The following is a 21,798-nucleotide window of genomic DNA, read 5'->3' on the forward strand; positions in this document are numbered from 1 at the left end:
TTCAATGCCTGTGGTTTAGAGAAGAATTCTATAAGTAGCACAGCATGCAAGTCGACGCACTTCCTGACTACAGTATACCAGTCTCCAAATATATAAAGTGTGAAATGTGTGCAAAACGGTCTTGAGGCGATTCTCAGTAGCTTAATTTGTATATTTCATTCAAGGGAAATACTCTTGCTGGAAAATATTGTGTCAGGGAAGTGGAAGGGTCCTACAGAAGGTTAGTTTAAATGTCAAATGCGGCTTGAATTCAAGGAAGTAGGTCTGACTGATGGCAGTGGACTCTATAGAACCCTAAGGGGAGGTGTGTGGTTTCCTTATTGCTGTTGAAGGAAACACCTCGCATCATTCGCCAGCAAATAAACACAGATGAGAAGAAAGTGCATTTGGCTGCATTTAATTTGTTTCTTGAATAATTGTTACAGATCAACAGTATCACTCCATATACAACTACAAGTACATTTGTACAGTTCATTTTCAAATACATCATTTTCATTGGCGTATTTACAAAACATTTATGTACATTAGTCAGTGCAATGTCAATTTTATTCTTTAAACAACACTTTACAAAATAAAGTTCATTAAATTAATACATCTCTAGCAGTTCATCAAAATTAATTTAACAAAATTAGGACTAACAACATGGACAAAGACACACATCAGTAGTTGATTGCACTACTTGAAAAGATATATATTTGCCATTTTAATAAATTATCCCTGTATAAAAAAAAAAATAAATAAAAAAAACTGGGGGAAAAAAAAAAATCAAAAAATCAGTGAATGTTTAAAACATGTTTGTGGTTTCAAAAACACTTGTTACTGTAATTGTAATTGCGCAAAGAGCCAATTTTAATTGGAGAATAGTGATATTATATTTTGATTTTGGATATCTATTTTGATTTTAACATTAAAATGCCTAAAAAATGTTTACAGTCCATATATCATATTACTCGTTATGATGATTAACAATTGCCTTACAGTAATACAGCTGTGTTTATTTCACAAACATTTCTTTTTTCGACAGGGATAAACCTTTCTTTGATGGCAAACATTTAGTCTGAATATCCATGACATGGAAATCTGAAAAGTACAGCAGCAAAATGGATGTTTGCGAATGATTCCCGGCGATTTCCAAGGGTTTATCGCCTGCTCACAGGAGGAGCTCATTCAGTTGATGAGTTGCTGAAAAATAAGAGCCGTTCAATATTTCATACATCTTTTCACAGTGGTAATTAAGGTGGGCTCTCTTATCAAGAGTCACTGAAGAAATGCTACTAATAACCTGGAACCCCCTCCGACACAGACGAACGTTCAGAACGTTCAGCAGTTTAGTGAGAATGCTGTTCTCTAAAAGCGAAGGTTGTGAAATATTCCTCTGTGCTAATACTGTTCACACAACAGACCTCTTATACTCTTGTCTAACAGTATGCAATGCTTCCCGCACTTTATGTACATGACCAGTTGAAAACTTTGGCTTGGACATGGTGAGAAAACATTGTTTAGATATGTATCTGATTGCCGTTTTTAGTCTCTGCGGTCAACAGTATTTTGCGAAGCAAAAAATACAGTGCTAACAGGAAAACGTGTAAAAAGCTGTGCATTTGTTGAGAGGACGTGGTTTGATCAGACTGCTGAGACTAAAGCTGTAAGCGAATGCGTTTAGGCAAAGTGAACTACTGCATTAAAAAAAATCATTGATAAAAATAAATGTATAAAAAAAATTAAAAAGGAAAAAAAAGAGATACATTTACTCTTCTAAAGAGAAACGAAGCCTGAAAGTAACCATCTTAAATAAGATTTAAAACTAAAATCAACAAAATTTGTATGTGCATAATTTGGCAGCGGAGGAGTGGGAGGATATTTTATTAATTAGTAGAAACATTTTTTTTAAAATAAGATAAGCAACTTTTTTTGAAAAGCGAATTTTGGATATAAAGTAGAAGTCATTTTAACTGGCCTCAAATGATATAATACTGTCACTGATTTTCTATGAACAGTTGGCCAACTGCAAAAGATGTGAGGTAGTGTATGGAACTTACTGAAGAAAAAAAGAAAAGAAAAAAAAGTCAATTATGAGAAAACTAAGCCAACAAAAGCTTTAGAGAAACCTCTATAATTTATACCATCTTCACCATCAATTTGCTAATTGAAACAATTTGCCAATTAGCATTCAGAATATTATCATCAATACAGAAGCATAAGCTCTTGTTACGTGATTTTTGGATTGACCTGTGAGGGCTGGCATGTGAAAGAGCAGTTTTGTCTGTCTGATAATGGTGATTTCAAGGGATTGGCTAAGAGTTATTTGTTTGCTTGGCAACAATCACATGATCGCTACAGTTCTCTCCCTCTCCCTCGTGTATCTGAAGTGTCAGGTACCTCTATTCTGAAAGCGCAGTCAGCGGTGGTGTTGTGCCTGTCGGCTAACTGATATTTTGTGCTTTCACGAATGATGGTCCTCTGGGGCAGCGCTGCGTTTCAGTTCTCATTGCACTGGCGTACTGACAGACCCCCCTAGTGTCTTTGATGTGGAAGAGCAGGGCATCACTGCAGCACACAGTACTTCTTGTAGTCAGATTCAAAGTCTTCGTCCATGCTAGTGGTGTCTGCCATCTTTTTGCCCTCTGTTTTTGGCAGAAACTGTGAATAGTCCACTCCCTGTTGCTCGTAGAACAGGATGTACGCTGAATCTGTGTCAATCTCGTCCGAGTGAACTTCCTGAAGAGACGAAAAGAAACAGTTTGTTTGAAGCGTTGCGCAATACTTCTATAGTGTTGTCACGAAACCAGACTTGCAGTAGTCAACACTGATGCAAGAGAAATTTCAGGAATATAAATTCCAATGTTAATACCACAGTACTTAATAAACACAGTATTTTTATCTTATTATTTGTGACCCTGGACCACAAAACCAGTCTTAAATCGCTGGGGTATATTTGTAGCAATAGCCAAAAATACATTGTATGGGTCAAAATTATCAAGTTTTCTTTTATGCCAAAAATCATTAGGATATTAAGTAAAGATCATGTTCCATGAAGATATTTAGTAAATTTCTTACTGTAAATATATCAAAACTTAATTTTTGATTAGTAAAATGCATTGCTAAGAACTTAATTTGGACAACTTTTAAGGTGATTTTCTCAGTATTTTGATTTTTTTTTGCACCCTCAGATTCCAGATTTGGAATCTAGCAACACCAATTTTTAAATCTCAATTTCGAAAAATTGACAAGACTGGTTTTGTGGTCCAGGGTCACATTTATATTTTTCAATGCTAAATTTATTTTATTTCATTTTTCTGTACTTTCAGCAGTCAACACCAATGCAAAGGAAATTTCAGAAATATGAATACACTAATTAAGTTGATACACTAATTCTTATTTTAAAAATTCAATTTTATTTTTTTAATTGAATTTTAAACCGAACCCTAATCCAAAACCTAACCATATAGTAAGTACATGCAGTTAATTAATATTACTCAGTATTTACATGTATAAATACACTGTAACAAGGACACCTTAGCATGAAGTGTAACCGGAAATTTCAATAATACAATTTCCAGATTACACATTATTTTAAATTTCTTCTCTCAATATTCAACACCAATGCAAGAGAAATATCAGGAATATAATTTCCACTGTTAATACCACAGTACTTGTATTAAACACACTATTTTTATTTTATTTTATTCTTTTTTCTCCCAATGTTCAACACCAATGTAAGGGAAATTTACTGATATCACAGTTCTTACATTGAACACAATATTTATTTTATTTTTACATTTTAATTTAATTAAATTTTTCAGTAATGAACACCAGGGAAATTTCAGGAATGTAAATCCAGTGTTGATACCACTGTACTTGTATTAAACAAACTGTAACTGTATTTTAATTGTATTTATTTAAAATTTTAAATAACATTACAATAACATTTATTTAAATTTAATTAAATTTAATGTTGAGCTTTCCATATTCAGATGGTAATTGCTACGACAGATAGTGTAGAAAGGTTCTAGTGCCCAATTTGTTTATTTTAGTATTGACTTGACAGTGAAGTACTGATAGCTCTGATATCTCTACTGTGCATTTTCTATCTGTGCAGATATACATTTTATATACAGTGCACAGCATAAATGAATACACCCCCTCTGAATAAATATAAAAGATGTATTTTCTTAATTATCACTTATATATTTCATGGAAAGATGGTAAAATTGAAATGTATTAAACATATACTTAATAAAAACAACAAAATATATGCCAATATTTTCTGTAAGATGAATAAATTAGCCAATTTTGTTTAAATGACGGATTGCAGAAATGAGTACACCCTAGATTTAATTCAGCATGTATGTCCTCCAGAACTTTAAGTATACTGCTCTGACCCTTCTTGGCACAAGTTGTACAAGTTCATGACAAATTTTCACATCTGTCCTTTTTAACTTCTGGAGGATGACCTCCTTAAATGCTCTGGTCTTTAATGGGGAGTTTTGCTCAGCTCGTCTCTACAGAATCCCCCACAGCTGCTCAAGAGTGCTAAGATTGATTGAAATACATGTCCACTGAAGGATTTTCACCTTGGGAGAATGAATATCTTCATTTTCATGCTGAAAAAATGCCCAATAATGCAGGGAATGAGGGGAGGGTAGCAAGTTTTTGTATTACATCACACAGTAGTGTGTGAATTCATGACAGCATTGATGAAGCGCAACTCCCTCACACCTTCAGCACTCATTCATCCCTATATAAGAGCTTTACTACCACTGAGCGTCACTGTGGGTACCAAGCACTTCTCACTGTACTCCTCCTCTAGCAACACCAGAACATTTTGGATGCTTTTGGATCCGAAATGATTGACTTGGTCTCTTGAGACCAGAGTATGGATTCCCAGAAGTCTCTATTTTGTAAATATGGGCCTTGGAAGAGGTTAAATGAGTTTATTTTGCTTTGACTACAGTAGGTAATTCTAGTGGTGACAACAACTGTTCATGTCACTTCTGCAGGCTGGGTCATACTCTGTGAGATAAAGTGTCACTCTTTTCATAGCTTTTGCTGGCTCTGAGACACTTGCATGTTATTTCTCCAGCTCTTTTTCTAGCAAAAATTCACTCATCACTAAATGAAAACTTAAAAGTGAAGACCTGATTATTTCAGGAGCCTTGTCACAAGTCCATTGTTTTTGAATGTCGGTGCTACAATTCTGCTATATTTTCACACTTAAAACAATAATTTGGTATTCCTCTTGTAACGTTGTCCTCTTTTATGCTAAGAAATAAGTCACCTGGCAGTTCTCTGCCAAGTGGTTCCACGGCTCCCAGCATTAAGTCTGAGTATGATTCAGTGGCCTATATAACACATTTAATTGTCAGGAAATTACTTGTCTTTAAAAGTTTTGGTTCAATATACTTACCTGTTGATCAAAAATAGCCTTAAATTATACACTTTTTTAAATTTATTTTTTTATTTAGTAATTTTCAGGAGGGTGTACTCATTTTTGCAACACAACATTTTATCACTTTGATAATAAAATCTTATTTTGCTGAATAATTTTGACATTCTTCTTTGGTAATTGATCAAGCAGGCTTGTTGGAACATTATATCTCCAAAGAACCCTAACATGACATCCAAGTAAAGAGTAATTGCTGAATTTGTTAAGTTTTAGAGGGGGTGTACTCATTTATGCTGTACACTGTATGTGCAATAAGAATGCAAAATAATGGAAACTGAGATGTCAAAAAATAACGAGATTCAAGATCTTACCTTGCAGCTGCTGTCATTGTAACAGTACCACTTTTCATTGGGGTTTTTGGCATAAGTCACATAGTGCCCCCCTCCCATTATTCCTGAATGGCACTGAAAGAAAAACAATCACATTGTTAGAGAAGCTGCTTACAAAAGCAATCACTACACAACAAGTCATGTAGACAAGAATCACTTACTGAGATTGCATATAAATTGTACAGGGGCTCCAGGCAGATGTCATTTCTTTGGTGAGGGGTGTCCAGGTCTGCGCTGACCTCTGAGTGTCCATTACTCTGACTGCTGTCTTGTCCCAATCCATTCATCATGATCACATCGCAGTCATTGCTTGAGGTGTCCAGTGACCAGGTGTCTTGTGTGTTTGCATCAGATGGCATCTGATTCTCCCCGTCCGTCACTGTGCCCTGCTCTGGCTCAGTCTCGCTCTCTTGCTGCTGCTACAGGCTTCCAGGTTTTCTTTGCTGTTGCAGAGTCGATGTCGACTGCCCAGCTGGGGAAGACGGAGGCGCCCCTGTTTTCGCCCTGTATTCCTGGGGCTGCTGTTTTTGCTCAGTGGGCTGCCCACTCTCCTGATGGAGCATGGGGTTCCTGAAACAACAATGCAACGATTAGAGAATCTCATGTTGATTCAAAAGGTCTGCACAAAGAGAAGAGAGAGAGACAGACCTCTGCCAGAGGTGGGAGGACTGGCCACAGTAGTAGTGGAGATGGAAGACACGGAGGAGTCTCCTCTCTCTAGCCTCTGGAGCTCCTCTACCAGGCATTCGCTCTGCAGGCTCTGCAGGCTGCCCATGCTTTGAGACACCTCCCGTGGGGCCAGGAACGCACTGGGGTCAAAGCTCTCACGTGGAAACTTCACAATTTTTTGAGACTTAATCCAGCGACCATTGACAAACTGGAAGCGTTTCAAATGAACAATCTGAAAAAGTACATTGAAAAAAATATTTCAGCCAAATGTAACAAAAAGCAACTTGCAATGGTGTATAATAATTCACGTTTTTAAAAAAAAATAAAAACACTCTAAAATTGTGATGTGGCCTTTCATGATTAAAGCACAAACCACTGCAATTAAAGAAATAAAAAAATTGTATGCAATGCATGTTCAATTTTGCTCAAATTACCTAAACAAATATTGAAGAGTTAATTTGCAAAAACCAATATATGCCACTTAAAAAAAAAAACTGCGCCGTGCATTATTCTCCACATATAGTGCGATCTGAAGCCTAACACGTTTTGTCAAAAAGCCGGTATTGTTCACTTTCAAGTGACAAGCCGACAAGCACCCTTGTTGTTTGTGAACAGAAGCGGATAAATCCATTTTAACAAATCAGCACGCTGTATTCAGGTTAGGTGACAGGGCTGCCAGTCACTTTGAAAAGACGTGCTAGCTGAGAGGAATTTCGTAAAAACCGACTAAAAGTGATCGAGGATGGATAATTTCAACGAACTTGATGAACCTGTGATTTCTTCTTCAGGGCATAAAAGGAAAATCAAAGCTGAAACTTTTTCACGGAACCTTGCAAAAGCAGCACGCTACAATGGTGAGGGAAAAGCTTCCTGTATTGCGTGTAATCACAACCATACAGTCAATGATCACAACAACAACGTCTGTCAGGCATCTACATTGTCATCTGAGGAGATTTGTTTGAGATATTATTACTTCAAACAACCCAACTGCAGTTCTCTGAACTAAAAGAGTTCTCTGGTTTTGCAAATTAACTCTTCACATATACAGGTGCTGGTCATATAATTAGAATATCATCAAAAAGTTGATTTATTTCACTAATTCCATTCAAAAAGTGAAACTTGTATATTATATTCATTCATTACACACAGACTGATATATTTCAAATGTTTGTTTCTTTTAATTTTGATGATTAGAGCTTACAGCTCATGAAAGTCAAAAATCAGTATCTCAAAATATTAGAATATTTACATTTGAGTTTGAATAAATGACCATCCCTACAGTATAAATTCTGGGTATCTCTTGTTCTTTGAAACCACAATAATGGAGAAGACTGCTGACTTGGCAATGATCCAGAAGACGAACATTGACGCCCTCCACAAAGAGGGTAAGTCACAGAAGGTCATTACTGAAAGGTGTGGCTGTTTACAGAGTGCTGTATCAAAGCATATTAAATGCAAAGTTGACTGGAAGGAAGAATTTGGGTAGGAAAAGGTGCACAAGCAACAGGGATGACCACAAGCTTGAGAATACAGTCAAGCAAAGCCGATTCAAACACTTGTGAGAGCTTCACAAGGAGAGAACTGAAGCTGGAGTCAGTGCATCAAGAGTCACCACGCTCAGACGTCTTCAGGAAAAGGGCTACCAAGCCACTTCTGAACCAGAGACAACGTCAGAAGCATCTTACCTGGGCTGTGGAGAAAAAGAACTGGACTGTTGCTCAGTGGTCCAAAGTCCTCTTTTCAGATGAAAGTAAATTTTGCATTTCATTTGGAAATCAAGGTCCCAGAGTCTGAAGGAAGAGTGGAGAGGCACAGAGTCCATGTTGCTTGAAGTCCAGTGTGAAGTTTCCACAGTCAGTGATGATTTGGGCTGCCATGTCATCTGCTGGTGTTGGTCCACTGTGTTTTCTGAAGTCCACAGTCAACGCAGCCATCTACCAGGAAATTTTAGAGCACTTCATGCTTCCTTCTGTTGACAAGCTTTATGGAGATGCTGATTTCATTTTCCAGCAGAACTTGGCACCTGCCCACACTGCCAAAGGTACCAAAAGCTGGTTCAATGACCATAGTGTTACTGTGCTTGATTGGCCAGCAAACTCGCCTGACCTGAACCCCATAGAGAATCTGTGGGGTATTGTCAAGAGGAAGATGAGAGACACCAGACCCAACAATGCAGATGAGCTGAAGGCCACTATCAGAGCAACCTGGGCTCTCATAACACCTGAGCAGTGCCACAGACTGATCGACTCCATGCCACGCCGCATTGCTGCAGTAATTCAGGCAAAAGGAGCCCCAACTAAGTATTGAGTGCTGTACATGCTCATACTTTTCATTTTCATACTTTTCAGTTGGCCAAGATTTCTAAAAATCCTTTCTTTGTATTGGTCTTAAGTAATATTCTAATATTTTGAGATACTGATTTTTGACTTTCATGAGCTGTAAGCTCTAATCATCAAAATTAAAAGAAATAAACATTTGAAATATATCAGTCTGTGTGTAATGAATGAATATAATATACAAGTTGAATGGAAGTTTGAATGGAATTAGTGAAATAAATCAACTTTTTGATGATATTCTAATTATATGACCAGCACCTGTACATACATACACACACACGCACACACACACGCACACACACACACACACACACACACATATATGTGTGTGTGTGCGCGCGTGTTTGTGAAAAGTCAGGACATAGATTTGTATAATGACAAAGGTATGACATAGGTATTACAAGGTGAAGGTGACTTTTCAAGATATTGACCCATGTCCCCACTTTTCAAAACGCTTATAAATCATACAGAGTGAGGTTTTTTGGGGGAAAGTTGAAATGCATAGTCTCCTGTAAGGGGTAGGTTTAGGTGTAGGATTGGTGTAGGGCAATAGCACAAACAGTAAGTACAGTATAAAAACCATTACGCCTATGGAATGTCCCCACTTTTCACAAAAATGAGCGTGTGTGTGTGTGTGTGTGTATATATGCAACGTTTATATATATATATATATATATATATATATATATATATATATATATATATATATATATATATATATATATATATATAAAAAAAAAAAAAAAAAAAAAAAAAAAAAAAAAAAAATCGAATTTCAAATATTCGTCGAATTTAAAATAAAAATACACATTCGAATGCAAAACGTTGCATTCGAATTTTTGGGATGTGTCTGGCATCCTTATCTGGCGCACAAGATGCGATGAAGATGTAGGTAGGTATCATTGCATTTTAATGCTTTTTTTTTTTAGCCTATCCAGTTGAACCCACTGGATACGTCAATGCGGAGATTATGTTGTTTATGTCAAAACTGGAACCAAGCCCTTCACACAGAACGCATATTTATCGCATTTTCTAGAGGGACATCTATCACCGTTGCACTCGCGTCTTGCAAAAGAGAGTCGGATATTTAGAAAGCCATTTAAAATTATTGTAAGTTCAACTTTGAAAAAACATGTCTCAAAACTTTATGGCGGGACGGGTCTCTCCCCATTCCACTGCATCTCATGTTTTTAAAATAAAAAAAAAAGTAACGTTACTCTTTGTGATGGGTTTTCCATGCTTTGTATTAAACTTGTATACATGATGCTGTTTTGTTTCTAATTGTTTAAGCAACTTAATTATAAAAGGTTAAACATTATTTTAAACATTATTCAAAGATAGTCGTGTTATTTTATGCTTTGAAGAACCGTGGATCAGTAATATTTTGCTCGATGCGCCCTCTTGTGGCCTCAGGAGAGAAGCCAAAGCTTTTTTCCCCCTAACTGAAATTATGCCTTTTAAATTCAAATATAATTAATATAATTTTAGTTTTTCAGCCATTTTGACAGCCCTAATATATATATATAGACAGACATATATAGACACATACATATACATATATATGTGTATGTGTGTGTGTGTGTGTGTGTGTGTGTGTGTGTGTGTGTGTGTGTGTGTGTGTGTGTGTGTGTGTGTGTATGTATGTATGTATGTATATATATATATATATATATATATATATATATATATATATATATATATATATATATATAAAATGATAAACACAACACTTTTGTTTTTGCCCCCATTTTTCATGAGCTGAACTCAAAGATCTAAGACTTTTTTTATGTACATAAAAGGCCTATTTCACTCAAATATTGTTCACAAATCTGTCTAAATCTGTGTTAGTGAGCACTTCTCCTTTGGCGAGATACTCCATCCACCTCACAGGTGTGGCATATCAAGATGCTGATTAGACAGCATGATTATTGCACAGGTGTGCCTTAGGCTGGCCACAATAAAAGGCCACTCTAAAATGTGTAGTTTTATCACACAGCACAATGCCACAGATGTCGCAAGTTTTGAGGGAGCGTGCCATTGGCATGCTGACTGCAGGAATGTCCACCAGAGCTGTTGCCTGTGAATTGAATGTTAATTTCTCTACCATAAGCCGTCTCCAAAGGCGTTTCAGAGAATTTGGCAGTACATCCAACCGGCCTCACAACCGCAGACCACGTGTAACCACATCAGCCCAGGACCTCCACATCCAGCATCTTCACCTCCAAGATCGTCTGAGACCAGCCACCCGGACGGCTGCTGCAACAATCGGTTTGCATAACCAAAGAATTTCTGCACACACTGTCAGAAACCGTTTCAGGGAAGCACATCCTCATCGGGGTCTCGTCCTGACTGTAGTTCGTCTGTTGCATTTGAGTGGGCAAATGCTCACATTCGATGGCGTCTGGCACTTTGGAGAGGTGTTCTCTTCACGGATGAATCCCGGTTTTCACTGTACAGGGCAGATGGCAGACATGGCGTCATCTGGGTGGCGGTTTGCTGATGTCAATGTTGTGGATCGAGTGGCCCATGGTGGCATGTTGCAAGGATCTATATACAATTCCTGGAAGCTGAAAACATCCCAGTTCTTGCATGGCCAGCATACTCACCGGACATGTCACCCATTGAGCATGTTTGGGATGCTCTGGATCGGCGTATATGACAGCGTGTTCCAGTTCCTGCCAATATCCAGCAACTTCGGACAGCCATTGAAGAGGAGTGGACCAACATTCCACAGGCCACAATCAACAACCTGATCAACTCTATGTGAAGGAGATGTGTTGCACTGTGTGAGGCAAATGGTGGTCACTGTGTGAGGCAAATGGTGGTCAGATTTGTGAACAATATTTGAGAGAAATAGTGTACTTTTATGTACATAGAAAGTCTTAGATCTTTGAGTTCAGCTCATGAAAAATGGGGGCAAAAACAAAAGTGTTGCGTTCATAATTTTGTTCAGTGTACATACATACATACATGCATATATATGTTTTAAAATTATTTTATTAAAAAAAGTTCAGATTATTTAATATATAGATCTTTCTTGCTGGTCAAACATTCTCGTTTAAACAAACATTTCAAAAACTGAGGTTTGCTTTTTCAAGAGACATGCGGTACATTTATTCCTACAGAAAAAGAGGAAACAGAAATAATGTGTGTTTCTGACCAGTACGGGAGGCAGCCTCCAGAGGTCCAGCTTCTTGGTGGCCAGGCGGTGGGTTTTACACTTGGAGCAGTAATAGAGCTCATCTTCTCCCAGCTCTTCTTCACTGGTAAAGGCTTTCAAACAGCTGTCCAGACTGATAGGCTCTGCCTGAGTGCGCCGACTCTGCTCTACACTGGGATGCTCTTCCACTATCTGCCCACATAAACATTAGCAATTAACTACCTGATACACAACAGAATGAAATAACTACTCAGAGGTCTGAACTACGAAAATAAATTATTTATAAGATTTTAATAATCATGCAACCAGGAATTAATTTGTAATTACATTTAAAAGCATTTTTTAAAATGTACAATTAAACATTTGTATTTGCAGATTTTTGTAAGTTATAAAACTGAGAGTTATAATTTCAAATGTACCATAAAATCTAGTGCAAAAACCATGGATTTCACTCTGTTATCTTGAAATTTTAAACAACTAATTTACTATGACTTTGCAGGAGCTTTTGCCTTCAGAAAGTGTCTTTTGCAAGTAGCAATGACAGATCATAATTAGCAGTCCAAGGCTTATCAGCAGCTTTTGCTCGAGGTAAAATAGGTAGCAGATCCAGAAAATAATTAATCATACAATATGCTTTTAATGGATTTCTCAGCTGTGATATGAGATAGAAGTGAATCTCTTCACAGGGAATGACAGTACTGGCAGAGTAATCATTGGGTTTAAGGGATATATTAAGTCCTGCGGTGCGGCATCAGATTGAATCCAGTAACATAAAAACGTCACCCTTCACACAGGGACAAACCTTGAACTGACTGAAATCTCAGTAGACTGGTTTTATGGCCTTTAAAATCTTTAAACATCCTTATAGCACTCACCCTTTCTTGAGAGGTCTGGTAACGAAGGTGCAGAGCGGTGGGGTCCCAGTCTACAGCAATGTAAGCATTCCCCAAAGATGCTCTGTCTTCATTACAGTCCACTGTGCAGCCTCTGCAGAACCTGGCAAAGTCACCGACAACCCTTGTCAGTCACGACAACCCACGCTGTGGTGTGAGATACTGTATGTGCCTGCACAACCGCTGAATTTAAAGCCTTACCTATACCAGGGACACCAGGCACAGGAATTACCATCTTTCTGCACCACTCGCAGAGTGAAGGGGTACTGGTAGCCCAGACTGTCATCACTGGAAGAGATAGTGTTAACAAGTTTACTTCAACTTCAAAATTTTGGACATAAGTTACGAAGTAAAATGAATAAGAAATTTTTAAGATTCTGGACTATTTCCTGACTTTTTTTAAACAAGCTAAGAAAACTAAGGAATTGTGAAATTTTCAATTATTATGATAATATTATAATTTGTAATGATTTGTATTAAATTACAATAATGTAAAATAGAAGCAATTTCATTAGTGATACCAGATGTTTTAATAAATTATCAGTACATTTGTCACCTGATGTTTTAGAGAGTTTTTACTACTTTCTACTAACAGAGACAATAGAGAGAAGAGACAGGAAATAATTGTGAAGGGAAATGGGATCCGGAAATGACTGCATTAAAAACTAACAGCTCATACATTTAGTACATCTTTCTTATTATCAAAATATACACTACCTTGCTAAAGTCTGGGGTCAGTAAGATGCACATTTTTTTTAAGAATTTAATACTTTTATTCAGCCCAGACACTTTAAATTGATCAAAAATTACAATATTTCTTTTCAGTTTAATGCTGTTCTTTCTATTTCTATTGCACAACTGTTTCAACAATAATAGTAAAACATATTTCTTGAGCACCAAATCTGCATATCAGAATGAATTCTTAAGGATCATGTGACACTAAAGATGGAATAGAGAATTGGCTGCTGAAAATTCAGCTTTGACACAGGGATAAATTAAAAATTACAAAAATATATTTAAAATAGTAAAGAGTTATTTTACATTTTAATAATATGAAACAATATTACAGTTTTTTTTAATCAAATAAATGCAGCCTTGGTGAGCATAAAAGACTTCTTTTAACAATTTTGCAGACCTTAAATTTTGAACGGTAGTGTAATTCAATCCTGTTTTAGCAAATATCTAAATCAATCATCAACCATCAACATAATCCTTGTGAGCTGCAGATGCCACTGACCAGTCTTGAGCATGGTTGCTGGCTTCCTGTGGGGGCAGAGGGCTGGCAAGTCGAGACACCTGGATCCACACGGCATCATACAGGTCCTTCTTACTCGTGTGAACTGTGCATGGCACAATCAGTGGCATGCCGAACAGACTGGGCCTGTTCTTCTGAGAGGACAGGAAGTACAGCTCTGTCCGCATCTGAGGGGACAGACCTTGCACTTAGGATGCTTACGACCATCATGTGAAGTCTAACAGTGAATACATCAGTAAATCCTCACCATCTTCCTGTGCATGGCAATGATGTAGCCAATGAAGGGGCTGTCTTGCACCAGCACGGCATGGCCATTAGGAATCCCATTGGCGAGGGGCTTCTCTGGGGTGCAGGGGACCACTGTGCTGGGCATGCCATTAGGAATCAGGCCAGACTTTCCAATGTGGTTGTTCCCTGCTGTCCCATTAGCCACAGGTGGTTTTTCTAAAAGAGACATTTATGGGTCAATGACAAATCAGAGTGTCTATGGTAAAGCGAAAGCTTCTCTTCTAAAGAAATATTTGACCCAAAAATGAAAATTTGCTTAATATTTAGACAACCTCAGGCGATCCAAGATGTAGATGAGTTTGTTTCTTCATCAGAACAGATTTGGAGAAATCATTACATCACTTGCTCACCAATGAATGGGTGCCGTCAGAATAAGAGTCCAAACAGTTGAAAAAACATCACAATAATCCACACAACTCCAGTCCATCAATTAACATCGTAAAGTGAAAAGCTGCACATTTGTAATAAACAAATCTATTATTCATATTTTTTTTCATAACTTTAAACTGTTGTTTCTAACTAAAATACAAGTCGTCTATCCATAATATTAACAGAATGGCCAGAAGTGACATTTTAGAGTTAAAACGCCTAAATGATGGATGTGTTTCTTATAAACATGCAGCTTTTAAATTCAGAAGACATTAATTGATGGACTGGAGTCGCGTGGATTATTGTAATGTGTTTATCAGCTGTTTGGACTAATTCTGACGGCACCCATTTACTGCAGAGGATCCATTGGTGAGTAAGTGATGTAACACTAAGTCACATTTCTCCAAACCTCAAAGAAACAAACTCACCTAATCTGGGTGCCCTTTGGGTGAGTAAATTTTCAGCAAATTTTCATTTTTTAGTCAACTATTCCTTTAAGGAAAAAGGAAAGAAGTAATCAATCATTGTTACCCGTTATCACTGGAGACGTGACTGAGGTGGGCGAGCCAGGCACAGGGATCTCAAATGCACAGAGAAAGCCATTCACAGTGTGTCGCACCTTCTGGTTGTCTTGAGGAAAGTTCTAGACCAAAGCAAGCATATTTGTTTTAAAAGCCAGGCCACATGGATTGTATCAACAACAGTCATCTTGTGGTGAGTTGAGCTGACCTTGATGTTGGATGTGTGAACCTCAGCCAGTAGAATCTGCTCAGGTTTCAGGCTGCACAGCTCGCTCAGCTGTTTCTTCAGGCCCATGTACTTCTCATCCATGTTGAGACGCAGCCCGTACCGCACCGGAGTGGAGCCGTCAAGTTTGATAACTGCAAGTCAAAAAAGCTTTTATGTGAGACTGGCGTACCTGCTGATGGATTTTAAAGTGTTTATGTTTTCTCTCTGCTTGGCTTCACCTGTGATTTCTAAGTGCATAGAGCTGTCCATGGGAAGTGGCAGCGACAGGAAGTTAAAGGGGTCGAAGCGGGCACTGATATGGCCACAGGTCTTGCACTTCACCTGGGACCTGAGCTGCCCATGGAAGAGGTCGACCACGATAGAACGATTTCTCCGCAAATGGTTTTCCCAGGCCTGTGATGAGAAACACACAGATGTCGTTAGGGTGAAACGGCTTCCCATTAGCATGTCATCAGTGTACCCATTTAGGTTCATTAGAGCCCTATGAAATCAGTTTTATTTTTCCCCAAATTCCGTTTTATTTTTTTCCAAATTCTTTTATTTTTTTCAGTGTTCATTTTTATGGATTCCATTTTTTATTTATCAAAAACCATGTCTAATTAATTGAAATCATGAAACTTACAATATTAAACAGCAATTTTTTAAAAGTTTAACAAAAATTACATTTTAAGACCCTATGAAATGTGTTTTATTTTTTCTCAAATTCCATTTTATTATTATTATTGTTTTTTCTTTTACCAAATTCTGTTTTCTATTAATTTTCTGGATTCCATTTTAAATCGCTTCATAAAATATTAATAATCAAAAGAATAATCTAATGAATTGATTTTATTATTATAAAAAATCAAGAAATACTTCGTGTATTTACATTTTTCTGCTTTATTTTTTCTGGTAAATATTCATTTAAAATTAATATTTTAATAATAACCTTATTAGCAGTAGTAGTACTATAATTACATTACATGATATTTCTGTCAACGTTTCTTCAAATTAAACCAAACTTTTATTTTGACGGGTTGCTGTGAAGACTAAGTTTCTGTTTGTATATGACAACAGTTTTACTCAAAAGAAACAGTAAAATACTCATGAAGAGACTCTCAGAGCAGTTCTAGAGATTATGTTGCTTGATGCTGCAGAGGCTGAAAACATCGCAAGCATAACACACGCTTCTGTATGTGTGTAAACAAAACCGTGCATCTGCATCATTAATTTACACAGAAAAACGGGGCTGAAAAACACTAGTCTGACACTGACCTCTGTGGCCACTTCATGATCTGGCCGACCATCGCTGTCCTTGAGCTCCACGTAAGGCTTCTCATGCACACGATTCAAGTCCTCGTGAAGCCCATCCAACAGGAAGGCCAAAAGCTCCTGGGAGTCTTGCTGCTGGAAGCCGTTGAATCTTGGTGCATACTTTGCTATTGTCCACTACAAAAATGTTTTTAAAAAATGGCATAAGAATTTTAATGGAAACATTTGGGTTTGATGCTCATAATAATAGAGATGTTATCAACTCACCCTGAGTTTCAGAGGTGCAATGTTCTTCTGGGTGCCGCTCCAGAGTTCCTGTACCAAATCACCATAGCATTTGGCCATGTGACCACGCATTCCTATTGGATTGGTTCTGTCAAGGCAAGACAGCTCATTGGTCAAGAGGTATGGCAAATATCACAGAAGTCACAACATGGTGTGACCAACTCGAACGTGAGCAAAATCTGCATGGGGAACTTAACCTTGCACAAAACTCTTGTGGATTCCAGTTGAAATGACTGGATTTCACAAGCAAAATTTTAAAAAGCAATGGTAAATGTGACTGCACATTAACTTAGCAGTTATAAGTGGTTTGAGTTTTAAAAAATATCTCCGTACCTGTTAAGCTCATAAAGGTGTCGCCCTGAGATAAAGTACTCAGTGAGGGGCTTGGTATTGCTTACACACTGAATACTGGAGTTCATGAAGCATGTGTTACCTAGGTTACTCAAACCTGTGGCACCTTTCTCTGTAGGAACTGTAAGAGAAATAGCAAAATTTACACACAATTATTTGAGACTGAAGGTTTGATTAAATTTATACTCCTCTGGCTCAGCCACTTGAGTACTATCTCCATGAAGTTCAATTACTCAGTATTTCATAGAGTTCGATAGCAACATTGTGAGTCTTTAAAATGTCACAGCTGATGTCGGTCTTGATATGACTTTTTTTTTGCTTTATGTAATTACTTCTTTGATTCTTGCTGCTTTCATTCCTGTGTTAATAATCTACTTGATATGTGCTTTGATACAAGTAACCAGTCTAAAGAATTGTATTATAGTGCCATCTAGGCAAGGTCAAACTCAGATAAACATTCTGACATTTGTAGATAGCTTGGCCAGCCTCCAGTTTTCATAGATTTTTCCAACATTTTCCAAGACCTCTGACATTACCTTTGTGTCTGTCGATTTTGCTGCTGTTTGCAATGAAAGACATTTCCTCTGGCCAGCTCATATCTTTGTTTCGAACTAGAGAGAGGGAAAGATATCTTAATAATTTTTCCTTTTCCATCAGTACAGCCATGCATGCTTCGCAATTTAATCCACACAGGTCAGCAAATGTGAATTGAGATAAAACTTTAAGACAGATAAATGTCACAGACATACCCTCAATGACTAAGTGCTGTTCGTCTGGAATTTTCAAACTTTCTAATGTGTGATCTTCATCGTCTAGGAGAGTGAGGTAATTCTGATAAAAAGACATTATAAAACAAGATTAGTATACAATGTAATGGATGTATCATAAATTATTAAAGACCTATCATTAAAGAATTATTAGAAACAATATAAATAAAGAATAATTATTAAAGAATTAATTAATTGGAGTTTTGTGGCTTGTAGTTTTAAATAACATTTTAAAATATATTAAAATAAAAAACAATAACTTTAAATCGTAAAAACATTTCACAAAATTGTTTTTATTTTATTTTTGTATTGTACTTCTTTTAAAAAACGTTTTTAAAAAATTGAATGGTAATGTACAGTGGTGTGAAAAGTTTTTGCCCCCTTCCTTTTTTTAACTTTTTTTTTTTTTAATTTTTTGCATATTTTTCACATTTAAAAGCTTCAGATCAAACTAATTTTAATATTACACAAAGATAATGCAAGTAAATACAATATGCAGTTTTTAAATAATTTCATTTATTAAGAGAAAAAAAGCTGTCCAAACCTACCTGGCCCTACATGAAAAATTAATTGCCCCCTCTTGTTAAATCATGAAAGAACTGTGATTAACCACATTATTTTAGAAAGCCGAGTTAAATTTCACTAGCCAAACCCAGGCCTGATGACTGCCAGACCTGTTGAATCAAGAAATCACTTAAATAGAACCTGTCTGACAAAGTGAAGCATGTTTAAAGAGCAATACATCATTCCGCGATCTTAAGAAATTCAAGAACAGATGAGAAACAAAATAGTTGACATGTATCAGTCTGGAAAGGGTTATAAAGCCATTTCTAAGGCTTTGGGACTCCAGCGAACCATGGTCAGAGCTATTATCCACAAATGGAGAAAACTTGTAACAGTGGTGAACCTTCCCAGGAGTGGCCGGCCTACCAAAATTACTCCAAGAGCACATAGACGACTCATCCAAGAGGTCATAAAAGAACCCAGAACAACATCTAAAGAACTGCAGGCCTCACTTGCCTCAATTAAGGTCAGTGTTCATGATTCAATAATAAGAAAGAGACTGGGCAAAAACAGCATCCATGGGAGAGTTCCAAGGCAAAAGCCATTGCTGACCAAACAGAACACAAAGGCTCGTCTCACATTTGCCAAAAAATATCTTGATTATCCCCAAGACTTTTGGGCAAATATTCTGTGGACCGATGCGACAAAAGTTGAACTTTTTGGAAGGTGTGTGTCCCGTTACATCTGGCGTAAAACCAATGCAGGATTTCACAAATAGAACGTCATACCAACAGTCAAACATGGTGGTGGTAGTGTGATGGTCTGAGGCTGCTTTGCAGCTTCAGGACCTGAATGACTTGCCATAATTGATGGAACCATGAATTCTGCACTCTATCAGAAAATCCTGAAGGAGAATGTCCGGCTGTCAGTTTGTGACCTGAAGCGCACTTGGGTTATGCAGCAGGACAATGATCCCAAACACACCAGCAAGTCCACCTCTGAATGGCTCAAGAAAAACAAAATTAAGGTTTTGGAGTGGCCAAGTCAAAGTCTAGGCTTAAATCCGATTGAGATGCTGTGGCATGACCTTAAACAGTCCATTCATTCTCGAAAAACCTCCAATGTGGCTGAATTAAAACAATTCTGCAAAGAAGAGTGGGCCAAAATTCCTCCACAGTGATGTGAAAGACTCATTGCTAGTTATCGCAAACACTTGATTGCAGTTATTAGTTTTAGGGGGCAACTGCTTTTTCACGTAGAGCCAGGCAGGTTTGGACAGCTTTTTTCCCTTAATAAATGAAATCATTATTTCAAAACTGCATTTTGTATTTACTCAGGTTATCTTTGTGTAATATTAAAATTTGTTTGATGGTGTCAATCATTCAACTGTGAAAAATATATATATAAAAAATAAAATAAAAAAAAAACAGGAAGGGGGCAAAAACTTTTTCACAACACTGTATGCATTACCCTTAATGATTAACAAAAAAATTTGAATGCTTTCACATTTCAAATTCGCAGTCTTTCTCTTCCAGGAAAATGAATCAAAATATTCATCCTGCACAGATCTTTGTCAAATCAAACACTCTCTATAATCAGAATTCTCCTTCCCCAATACCACCAGTGGCTATTTTTGATATGCTCCACTCAAATATTCTTGACTAATTGGAAATATGTGAACACAGGAATTTTCATTTTGAAGCGTTCATTCTAACAGCTGTGAGGTGACATCGGTAACTTTATAATGAGGACAGATTTGCATATGAATGTCTTTGATCAGAGTTTGATGTTCTTTTATTCAGTATCTGTTAAGAAGGTCCCCACCTCACTGTTGTAGAGCCAGAGGCGCATGTCCTCTTCCTTGATGCGTAACCTCTGGGACAGGTACTCATGAATGTCTTTAATGGTGCCCATCCTGCTGAAACAGCCTGTGTATGCCAGCACTCGCTTCAGAGGGGCATTCGGAGAAGGAACGTTTCCTGAGTTGGGAATGAAGCAGCCTTTAGCATTCTCTTTGTCACATGCAATAAAATATTTAATATTGTTTCAAATACAACTCTTTAGAGCATTTCCAGCCTACTATGTTGTTATATATTCAAAAAATAACTTTAAGTCATTGAGAATGTAAACTTAATTTAACCTACTGTACTAAATTAGTCTAAATTAACACTTTTATGGATTCATTTTAATGCAATAATGAAAAATGTAAAGTTTCAGCCAATCCATAGATTCTAATAAGCATGCTATTAAATCAACCAGTCACAAGGAGCACACAGATCAATATACAACACACACACACACACAACCCCAATACCTGATTGACAGACTGAGGATTAGTTGTAAGGTAGCAGCAAGAAAGGGCAAAAGTCATTTTCAAAGGGAACATTCATCAATTCATTAGTCTGGGTGATTTAAATAAAAATCATGTCATATTTTTTAAATTATTCCAGTCTTGTAAAAAAAACAAAAAAACAAATCAAATAAAAATACATTTAAGATTTATACAGCAATTACTGATTTCATAGGAGACCAAAAAAAAAAAAAAAAAAAAAAGGTTGGTATGATTGCAAAGCAAACAATTATAGGAAATCAGAGAGCGCTCATCTTTACCCACACCAAACAGTCTTCTGAGCCTGGCAAAGCCATGACAGCCTTAACAATAAGGAAGCCCACTATTAGGCCAGCACTACATTTTATGTTTCACAATCACTTATATGCGTTTTTATGTTTACAAACTTAAATATTTGGATATATTTTTGTATGTATTCAACATTAATTTATATTTAGCTGTCATTACAGTTTTTTTAACTCAGATGATGACTCTAGGTGATGGCATCAGAATTTGGCTCTTTAGTTATCCAGACAGATCATTTTGCTGAGACCGAGCTGGGTGTTTTAGAAGATTAGAGGAGGTGGTCAAGGCAGTGGAGGTAGCCTCTCTCTTGCTGCAGGCTTACGTTACCTCTGGGCATATGTGGAGGGAACATTCGCAGGCTGCTCATACCCATATTGACCCAGATGTTAGACTGAGGGCTGCGTGTGGCTGGTTGCTGGCGCAGGAACAGAAGGTAGCGGGGAAAGAGCTCCAGCTCGGCTTGAGCTGTTACTGTAGACATGATGACCTGAAGGAAGAAGAGACAGCATA

General features: G+C 37.2%; 1 protein-coding gene across 1 annotated transcript in view; it reads right to left on the bottom strand.

The window, feature by feature from the left end:
* Nucleotides 1-381: 381 nt before the first annotated feature.
* usp32 (ubiquitin specific peptidase 32) overlaps nucleotides 382-21,798 on the bottom strand; it is a 62,026-nt gene continuing 40,609 nt past the window's right edge. Inside the window, 20 exon segments of the mRNA XM_058799786.1 lie at nucleotides 382-2,718; nucleotides 5,758-5,850; nucleotides 5,937-6,190; nucleotides 6,193-6,345; nucleotides 6,424-6,676; nucleotides 11,941-12,132; nucleotides 12,816-12,936; nucleotides 13,035-13,121; nucleotides 14,071-14,255; nucleotides 14,336-14,532; nucleotides 15,277-15,388; nucleotides 15,475-15,626; nucleotides 15,714-15,888; nucleotides 16,750-16,923; nucleotides 17,014-17,119; nucleotides 17,365-17,503; nucleotides 17,919-17,993; nucleotides 18,132-18,213; nucleotides 20,478-20,632; nucleotides 21,658-21,775. Of these exon segments, the coding sequence (XP_058655769.1) occupies nucleotides 2,545-2,718; nucleotides 5,758-5,850; nucleotides 5,937-6,190; nucleotides 6,193-6,345; nucleotides 6,424-6,676; nucleotides 11,941-12,132; nucleotides 12,816-12,936; nucleotides 13,035-13,121; nucleotides 14,071-14,255; nucleotides 14,336-14,532; nucleotides 15,277-15,388; nucleotides 15,475-15,626; nucleotides 15,714-15,888; nucleotides 16,750-16,923; nucleotides 17,014-17,119; nucleotides 17,365-17,503; nucleotides 17,919-17,993; nucleotides 18,132-18,213; nucleotides 20,478-20,632; nucleotides 21,658-21,775 (2,997 nt within the window). The 3' untranslated portion in view covers nucleotides 382-2,544.

This window comes from Onychostoma macrolepis, chromosome 15 (assembly GCF_012432095.1).
Source record: "Onychostoma macrolepis isolate SWU-2019 chromosome 15, ASM1243209v1, whole genome shotgun sequence".
NCBI lineage: Eukaryota > Metazoa > Chordata > Actinopteri > Cypriniformes > Cyprinidae > Onychostoma > Onychostoma macrolepis.